This window comes from Brachyistius frenatus, unplaced genomic scaffold, assembly GCF_029030835.1.
Source record: "Brachyistius frenatus isolate BFR_SWC_R1_liver_20210118 unplaced genomic scaffold, ASM2903083v1 Contig_169, whole genome shotgun sequence".
Classification (NCBI taxonomy): Eukaryota; Metazoa; Chordata; class Actinopteri; family Embiotocidae; genus Brachyistius; species Brachyistius frenatus.
Genome location: NW_027210768.1, coordinates 703,896 through 713,840, shown reverse-complemented (window position 1 = coordinate 713,840; position 9,945 = coordinate 703,896). Strand labels below are relative to the sequence as shown.

Sequence of the window (9,945 nt, the reverse complement as noted above, 5' to 3'; positions counted from 1 at the left end):
TGGTTATTTCCCTCAGTGTCAGTTGATCATTATTTTTTGGACAAAACCCAAGCACTTAAAGATATTGATAATATTGCAGGAGTGGTGGAGAATAGACTACAGACAACATATCAATCATTTACTCCAGCATACCCAGATGGATCTGAAGATCCTAATACAGGTAGAACCGGTTTTGCGGTCACCATAGCAACCTTGCAATATGAAGTCAAAAGGAGAACATCAGACCATCTGTCTGTTTATACAGTGGAGACGTCGGCCATTTTAACAGCACTGCAGCGGGTGGAGGAGGTTCAGATCAGAAAGGTCATCATCTGTTCAGATTCCAGTTCAGCATTATTGTCAATCATTCACATCTCACAGCAGGCAGGATTTAATCAATGAAATATACAAAACACTGTTCAGACTTAAACATTTGGGTATTTTTGTATCATTCATGTGGGTGCCTGCACACAGAAGGGGTAAAAGGAAATGAAAGAGCAGATAAATGAGCAAAACAATCTTTGCAATGTCAGCACAAGACAGACGTTCTATTCAGAAAAGCAGAAACTAAATCAATAATCAAAAGAAACATGATTAAGGAATGGCAGCTCAGTTGGGACTCAGGAGACACACGAAGACATCTTTATGCTATTCAGAAAGAAGTTGGCAAAGGGAGGACATCCAGAAGAAGCACCACAGAAGAAAAGATATTAACCAGACTGAGGATTGGACACACAAGGCTAAACAAAACAATGCAACTAATAAATAAACACCCAACAGGACGATGTGAGTACTGCAAAATAGCAGAAACTGTAAAACATATCATTTGTCATTGCCAGAAATTCACAATCGAGCGAGACCGGTTGAAGAGGAAGCTGGCAGTTGAGGAAATAAATCTAAAAAAAATGCATTAACCTTGGGGGCAGGAAATATACTATAATACTTGAAAGACAGACAGACAGACAGACAGACAGACAGACAGACAGACAGACAGACAGACAGATAGACAGATAGACAGATAGATAGATAGATAGATAGATAGATAGATAGATAGATAGATAGATAGATAGATACTTTATTAATCCCCAAGTGGAATTTTTTTCCCGCTACAGCAGCATTTATAGATACAGGAAAGCAATAAAATAACAGCAAAAAATATTAAATATAAAAATGCACAGTATATACAATAAATAGAATAAAATAAAATAGAATAATTAAATTTATTTAAAACTAACTAAACAATAGTGAAAAGTTGTTGTTTTTTTAATTGTTTTTTTTATATTTAAACAAACAAGAAACACAGACAACAGTGTTATTGTTGTGTGATGGATTTTGCCAGAGGTGAGGTATTGTACAGTCTTATTGCGGTCGGCAGGAATGATCTCCTGTATCAGGAATGATCTCCCGTATCAGGAATGATCTCCTGTATCAGGAATGATCTCCTGTATCAGGAATGATCTCCTGTATCTGGAATGATCTCCTGTATCAGGAATGATCTCCTGTATCAGGAATGATCTCCTGTATCTGGAATGATCTCCTGTATCAGGAATGATCTCCCGTATCAGGAATGATCTCCTGTATCAGGAATGATCTCCTGTATCTGGAATGATCTCCTGTATCAGGAATGATCTCCCGTATCAGGAATGATCTCCTGTATCAGGAATGATCTCCTGTATCTGGAATGATCTCCTGTATCAGGAATGATCTCCTGTATCAGGAATGATCTCCCGTATCAGGAATGATCTCCTGTATCAGGAATGATCTCCTGTATCTGGAATGATCTCCTGTATCAGGAATGATCTCCTGTATCTGGAATGATCTCCTGTATCAGGAATGATCTCCTGTATCATCTGGAATGATCTCCTATATCAGGAATGATCTCCTGTATCTGGAATGATCTCCTGTATCAGGAATGATCTCCTGTATCATCTGGAATGATCTCCTGTATCTGGAATGATCTCCTGTATCAGGAATGATCTCCTGTATCTGTCCTTGTGACAGCGGAGCTGGAGGAGTCTATTGGAGAACGTCCTCCTCTGTCCCTGCAGCAGGTGGTGGAGAGGGTGGACAGGATTATCCAACACGGATAATAGTTTGTTCAGCGTCCTCCTCTCCACCACCTTTTCCAGGCTGTCCAGTTTGTAGCCGATGATGGAGCCGGCCAGGTAGTCAGTGATCCGGGAGACGGTGGACGTGTCCACCCCCCGCCCCCACCCCCCCACCACCTGCAGCTTCTCACTCAGCAGCAGTGGTTGGATGGTGTTGAATGCACTGGAGAAATCAAAGAAGGTGATTCTCACAGATTCACCGGTTCCATCCAGGTGAGACTGAGCTCGTTGCAGCAGGTAGATGATGGCGTCGTCCACTCCCACATGAGGCTGGCACGCAAATTGCAGCGGGAAACAGGACTAAGTAAACAAATTTAGGTCACCGAATTGATACAACTCCTTTTTTTTTAATTTTATTTGTTTTTATTAAATTTTTTGTGAAGGGATAGGTTACTCTGGTCCACACTCCAATACAGCAGGGGGCGGTAATGCACCTTTCGCTGGATGCCATCCGCCATAAAACTTAAAGAAGAAGAAGACAGCGCATGGGAGTCACAATGATCAACAACACAGCGCAGAATATTCGTGCTTTTTTTAAGTATCAACCGAAATTCAAAGTCTGACTCGTTATTTTGTGCTGGACGTTATCAAACTGATGCAGGTTAGCTGCTAATTTAGCATCGGCACTAACGGTAACTAACCCGAAGAAACATCAAACTTTACAGCTGGAGGTAAGCAAGGAAACAAGCTAACTTTGTTGTACAAGAGAAGAAGCTTGCCTCTTTTAAATTAAAAAATATATCACCTTCATACATTAATATGGCTTTTTCAAAGCTATGATAAGAAGGTCAACTAGCTAACGAGTTAGCATCAAAATATTGTCCTGCAGCTGCAGAGAGCAAAGTTTTAGTAGCTGTACCGTTTTCTTTTTCTTTCCTTCCCCACTGCAACCCTAACTAACCCTAATAACCCTAATAACCCTAACTAACCCTAATAACCCTAACTAACCCTAATAACCCTAACTAACCCTAACCCTAATAACCCTAATAACCCTAACTAACCCTAATAACCCTAACTAACCCTAATAACCCTAACTAACCCTAAACACTAGTGATGGTGAGATGAAGCCTCATGAGGCATCAACCACTTCAGCCAACTGGTTCCAGAAAGGGTTCATTACTCGAAGCTTCATGTGAACACGGAACCACCTGCTGGCCAAGTGTAGAATCACAGGCAGCTGTATCTGAACCACATGTGATGCATTGAATGTTTGTGTCTGTTATGGCTGTTGGGAATGACTATGAATTACTAAAATGTATGACCAAATAATTTCTGTACATAAATTATCACATATGTGCATAATAAAATATTTTTTGAATGTATTCTGTGTGTGTAAATTTTCCCAAAATGGTCGTATCATATGGTATTATTATGGTAGTATCATTACATTTTTGTAATTCATAGTCATTCCCAACAGCCATAACAGACACAAAAATTCAATGCATCACATTATGTGGTTCAGATACAGCTGTCTGATACGGCAGGTTGTGTAATCATGTTTTTCTGTCACTTTAGGAACATGTCATGGGCTTAAGCAGGCAGAGGACAGTGAAAGTGCTTGTGGAACTAGGAAGAGGGGACTGAATATGCTTGTGTAACTTGGACAATGATGTACAGGACAGGGGACATTTTATTCATTTTTATTCAGAAATAACAGTTTCTCAACAGTTTTTGGTTTTGTGGATGTCCACATGTCAGAAGTAAGGCTAACAGCAGCCACCTTTTCCACTTTAGCCTTCTCCTTCTCCTTAGCTGACTCATACTTACATATTATATATAGATATGATCATGATATATCCTTCAATCACTGGTGGTTTTCAGAAGGTCACTGTGAGCAGTAAAGTTAACTAAATCCAACAGGCTGATGGACGTAGTCAGGACATCTAATTACTGTCTGTGTCAGTATACAAATAAAACCTTTGTGAGATGTTTTATTAATGCAGTGGTTGCTTGGGTTGTGATTGTCCTGTGTGACCGTATAAGTCTGTGTCTTAAAAAAAAAAAGTTGACTTATGAACAGAAATGTTTTTCTATCTGCAGGTGGAGGTGCCACGTAAAGTGATCGTAGGCGGTCATCTTACCCGAGTCAAAGCGCTCTGCTGGCCATGGATGACTTGGAGAGGGAGCTGGAGCCTCTTGCAAACTCAGACGATGACGATGACCACTCGGACGATAACTCTACAAACGGAGAGAAAAAAGGAAAGCTCCATCTGGTCAAACCCATGGTTGAAAGTGAGTTGTACAGCATTTATATACAGTATGTTGTTTTGTTTTACTATTTAGAAGGTATTAGAGCGTAAATATCTGAGCTGATATATTGGCGAGTATAAATTATTGCAGATCTATTAGTGTACAATATATGTTGGCTGATAAATAGTCATGCAACTTATAGATATGTAAGAGTTAATACAGTTTCTTCAATACATATCAAAAATGTTTCTTTTCTAGGTCACAAACACAACATCTATATATTTTTTTTTTTTTTTTTTATACATATAAATATCAGTATTGTTACAAGTCTTACAAATCCAACATTCACCGTTGCGGTGTGAAACCTGTCATTTTTAAACATGTTCATGTCACATGCGTTAATGTAGCCAAGCAATAACTCTTCATTTCAGAGACACAATATGAAAGTGAGTTTCACCAGACTACCAGAACCTGTCTGGAGCGGATCAGAGAAGCCATGCTGCATCACAAATGGCAAGAGGCAGCAGAATATATGGCATGTTATACTCAAATGATAGAAGATCCAGTTAAGGGGAAAGACCAGCAGTATAAAGAGGTAGGTCTGTTTTTGTTTTATATTTTCTGTCTTTTACCCAGTCATAAGGACATATAACACATATTATGACACATTATTTTACACTTCAGCATGAATAAAATACTTTTCTTCCCTTGCAAAGGTGTACAAGTTGTCCCCGAAAAAGAAAACTTAATTTTTTATTTTACGATCATTCAGCCAGAACATATTTATTTACAGCTATCAGCCATTTCCCAAAGAGTAAAAGATGTATAAATGAAGTGTGATTTGTGGTAACTATTTGTGGGAGCAAGTTTGATATCCCATCCTTAATATTCTTGAAATTACAGCTTATTTGGAGACTCAGCACTGAGATCCTTCACCATCATCCCAACTCAACAATGGAAGACTACAACAACATCTATGAACGGATTAAACATTTGGGAGTGCGACATTACCTGATGGTATGTTAGTTAATAAACCTGACAGCAGTGCACAGTTTCCATGAACACTTTCATTTTTTATGAGGCCTGCTGTCTTTGTGTTTCTAGATTTCTCTGGAGCATTCCTTCCACCTGCTGCTCCACGGTCAGATTGAGGATGCGAAGCGGCATCTTTCTGCAGCTGAGAGCTGGAGGTACGGGAGGGAGTCCGAAAAGCAGCAGCAGAAGACCAAACTAATTCAGGCCTACAGGAGCCTGCTGGATTACATCATCTGGTGTGACAAGAAGTTTACACACTCCAGCAACAGTGAGGCGACACACAAGAACACCCTGAAGCATCCATTATTTACTTGCATCAGTTACAAGGTCATGCTGCACAGCTCTTGTGTGATGTCACATTGCCACCTGCAGGTCAAACTGAGCAACTGCATGTATAACAGAGCAACTCGAGAGCTGACGATGCTGTAAAAAATATGTTTTAAAAAGTCTCTGTGTTATCTGTCTTCAATCAGATGTGAATTGCTCCTTTATATGTGATGCTCATCTGCCTCTTTGCAGGTTATTACGAGTCTGATGACAACATAGTTATGCATAACTACTTCAGACAAGCATCTGTGACTCTTAAAGACATTTTGAAAAATCCAGGCATCTGGGATCCCTTCATATTGAGTTATGTTGAGGTAAGCATTTATTCTTCAAGGCTTTAAGTGAAGACATACTTGTTTTTATTATATAGAGATGTAACAGAATAGAGTTGCAACAATTAGATTAATAATCAGTTAATTGATTGACAAAAAATGAACCTGGAGCAAGTTTTGTTAGTGAGAGTTTTGACTTTTTTTGAAGCAAAAAAATGTCAATGTTCCTGGTTTTAGTAGTTTTCTTTAATAGTGAACATAATATCTATACTGGCTATATAAGTCCTCACTTTAGCTGCTACTAGAGCTGAATTTTTTAACGTTTGCTCATAAAGTGCGTTTGTTTTCTTATCAGTGGTCACATCAACAGTGTGTTAGGACCAAATTAGGTAAATTCTTTTTTTTTTTATTTTTTTATTTTTTTTTAATGTTTGCATTTTAAGAATAAAGCTGAAATGTCAACATTATGTGTGAATGTCGAGCCTCTTCTCGTGCTTTCTCCTTCTGAACAATTTTTCCTTGATGTGGCCCAAATACCCCGTCGCATCCACACATTTTGTCCAGTTACAGTCTGTTCAGTTACTTCATGGACTTCAATTCTCTGTGCCCATCATCAGACCTTTACTACACTTACACCCCCTAGTGGATGGGAGGAATCTTACACTTTAAACACAAATCAATCACAGTACATGGCTTGTGCAGTATCTTTGGGTTTTGGATTGTCAGTTTGATGAAATGGTACATTTAAAGATATTAAGCTTGAGCATCAGTCTTTGTTTCATTTACCAGTATTAAGAAATAACTTTTGTCCTTAACATGTTCAAAAGTAGCTCTCGTTTCAGGCTGACTGTTTAGTCTAAATAAATATCCCTCCTCATTATGTGACTTCGTTTTATTTTGGCAGATGCTGGAGTTCTATGAGAAGCACGAGGAGGCTCTGACACTCCTGAACGACTACGCATATGACAACAATTTCCCGCCCAACCCCAACGCGCATGTCTATCTGTACCAGTACTTAAAGCGGCATGGCGCCTCAGAGAGGAAATTAATGAAAGTTTTGAAGGTATGACTTCATGTTAAAAACACTACAGCCAGTGTGGTATTGAGGTTTTGCTTTAAAGCTGTATTTAGCATATTTATTTCATAAGTAATGTATGAGATATGGACCTACAATGATGTCTGTGAAACTGCATACTAATTATGATATTAACTTTTTTAAACTAGGACTTGTACTTGACTAATTGGATGTACAGCGAAGCACACAAACCTCACTGTATCTAATGCCTCTTTACATGTTTCTGCTGTAGATCCTCGTTCAACTAGTCCCAAGCCATGAGCTGATGTTGGAGTACAGCTCTCTCCTGCTTCAGTCAGGTAAAAGCAGATTTAATCCTGAATCAAATTTCTATTTGGGCAAAAAACAGGCCATTCTTGCCACATAATTAATCATACATAGAATTAAAAATTACTTAAATTATTGTGTTGGTTAAGTGTTTGATTTTTTTTTCAGGGATTTTTTTTCCAGAACTAAACAGGCAACATTTACAAACTAGTTTTTGAAAAGATACCTTCATTTAATCGTCTAATTTTTAATGACGATACGTTCTCCAGTATTTTAAGTATGTCTAAGTTGTTATAGCTTTAGTCACCTGAAAATGCTTTCTTTGCCATAATATGCATTATTGTTGTGTTTTTTTTTAAGAGAAAAGAAGCGACACCCAGAAAGCTTTAGGAGTCGTTCTGGATATGCTGGACTTCGCCTGCTGGAGGAGCAACCTGGACGTGTGGAAACGTTTGCAGGCCGTTATTCAGAAACTGCAGCAGCAGTACGTATAAGATGGTCGGAAAACAGTGTGTTTGTTTGTTACTAACTGATGTTGAAGCCTGTCACTCTGTATATTTGTGTTTTGAAATAGAGACGAGTGGGATAACATTGTTGGTGAAAAGATGGCCGCTAGAAAAGACTGGTGGCCCGCGCTGCACTTCACTAGCTCCCACGCCAGCAAAGACTCTGAGGAGAACCAAGAGCTGCTGGAAGTGAAGGCATCGCTGGCTAAAGTGCTGTGTCCAGGTATGTAGATGTGCATGTTTTATAGAATTACTTTTGGAGTCAATGTGACTGATCACGGGAAATTAATCAGAGATTTTAATTATTTTATTTCAATTTTTACACCAAAAATGTTCTGCCTCCATATTTTTGTTAGTTTTGGATTGTCAGTTGGTCATTTAAATAAGTCAGCTGCAGCTTTTGAAGTTTGTGATGAACATTTTCCAACATTTTATGGAGCAATTAATCAATTGAAAAAAATGGTTGGCAGATTAAAAAATACTAGAAATAATTATTTCAACCCTAATTGTCATCTAAAAGCACACAGAAATAATATAATAATTTAAGAAGTTCTGCTCGTCTGAAAGCTCAAAATAAAGGCTTTACATGTACTGTTAGCTTTCTTGTAATTTGTTTGTGTTTTCTTTTTGCAGATCGAACACTGAAGTACACTTCTGAACAGGAAGCCAACCGAGAGCAGACCTGAGAGAAAAAACATGTCTTGAAACATTTAAAAAGGAAGCTAAAAGCTGTCGGGAATCAAGACGTCGCGATGAAGAGTTCACTCACACACACACACACACACACACACACACACACACACACACACACACACACACACACACACACACACACACACACACACACACACACACACACACACACACACACACACACACACACACACACACACGTTCCTAAACTCCTGAACATTGTTCCTTCATGTTTTCATGAGCTCGCCACAAGCTGGAATATCCACTATGTGGAGCTCTTGTTCTGTGTTTTTGCAGTGGACGGTCAAACGTCCTCATTTTAACAGAAATTTGAACGCAGCTCTGAATTTCAGCATTCAGGTTGGTCACACGGTGTCTGTAAACGTTTTAATTAGAGCTGAGCCTCGTTGTGGCCTCAGCTGACCTTTGACTGCTCTACAGTCACCAGTGAGTGTACAGCACACAGAGCCTGAGGGATTTCTCTGTCAGCTCTGTTGTCATGTCATCACAGACCTTTGAGCAGCATGTTGTGCAGGAGTTTAAGTAAGTGGGACAGACCACAGGCAGGTGGCTGCTGCTAATAGCTTCAGTATTCGTCGCTATTCTCTCGAATATAAAAAGTGCCTTCAGTCAGCTTGTATACGTCTTAGTATTTTGCACAGATGAATGTATTCAGTGCTGTGAAAGCTTTATTTCATAAAGCTCTAACAATGCATTGTTGCTTGCAGTAGAGAGGCTCATAATTTTTGTCTGTGAAAAGGAATATTTTTGTCCTTATGAATGTTTCTGATAGCATGACATGGCCTTCAAACGCTGGGCTTATTCTCCCGAGCCCTTTGCACCGAACCATGAAATAAAGTCTTGCATCCAGCAGCATGCCAATTTAATAAGTGAAAGTGTTTGTAATGATTCTGTTTCGGCTTGCCACAGCGTTGGCTGTGCAGCAGCTCAGTCAGCCGTACTGTATGTGTGTGTTGCTTTGCAGTCATTACATAAACCAAAGCCCAGAGCACTTGCCCGACCACAGGAGCAGCTGCAGAAGGGATCTGGGAATACATAACACATGTCGTTTGAAAATTCAAAACTCGGGGAGCAGCACGGAGGACGGAGCCCGGAGCTGGTCACCGCTTTGGACTGTGTCCTGGTTGTGACCTTTTTAAAGCTTTTGTTCAGGGCTTTTGAATCTTTTAATCACCTCCACAGATGTTCACAGTCGAGGCAGTCATTGCACCGCTGTGGAGTCGCCCTGTTGGGATTCTGGTTGACAGTTCCTTTTTTTTGTCCAGAGATTTAAAGTGTCTCAGGCCTTCTTGTACTCTAAAGGTCAAACCAAAAAAACAAGCCGCTTGGTTTGTTGTAGTTTTCTGTTTCTCATCATATCAAGATAAAGATTTTAAGTTTAAACAATTCGATTCTTGTCATCTTTTCTCACAAACTCTAGTTAACAAAGCCAACCTTACTTGTTTGGGTTTTATTTTTCCCTGACTGTAACT

At 39.4% G+C, this 9,945-nt stretch overlaps 1 protein-coding gene across 1 annotated transcript; it reads left to right on the top strand.

Annotated features, from left to right (window-relative positions):
• Positions 1–2,566: 2,566 nt before the first annotated feature.
• On the top strand, positions 2,567–8,587 carry taf1a (TATA box binding protein (TBP)-associated factor, RNA polymerase I, A). The gene is made up of 11 exons (XM_069717145.1): positions 2,567–2,688; positions 4,128–4,319; positions 4,709–4,872; positions 5,181–5,294; positions 5,382–5,580; positions 5,832–5,953; positions 6,816–6,974; positions 7,219–7,285; positions 7,614–7,737; positions 7,828–7,982; positions 8,393–8,587. The coding sequence occupies exons 2-11, from the start codon at positions 4,193–4,195 to the stop codon at positions 8,443–8,445; spliced, it is 1,284 nt and encodes a 427-aa protein (XP_069573246.1). The 5' UTR covers positions 2,567–2,688; positions 4,128–4,192; the 3' UTR covers positions 8,446–8,587.
• Positions 8,588–9,945: the final 1,358 nt, after the last annotated feature.

Excerpts from the sequence above, each read along its gene's own strand:
- taf1a (XM_069717145.1), top strand. The coding sequence starts at position 4,193 with ATGGATGACTTGGAGAGGGAGCTGGAGCCTCTTGCAAACTCAGACGAT. Across the intron at positions 5,581-5,831 it reads GTTTACACACTCCAGCAACA|GTTATTACGAGTCTGATGAC; the intron begins GTGAGGCGACAC and ends GCCTCTTTGCAG. Across the intron at positions 6,975-7,218 it reads AATTAATGAAAGTTTTGAAG|ATCCTCGTTCAACTAGTCCC; the intron begins GTATGACTTCAT and ends TTTCTGCTGTAG.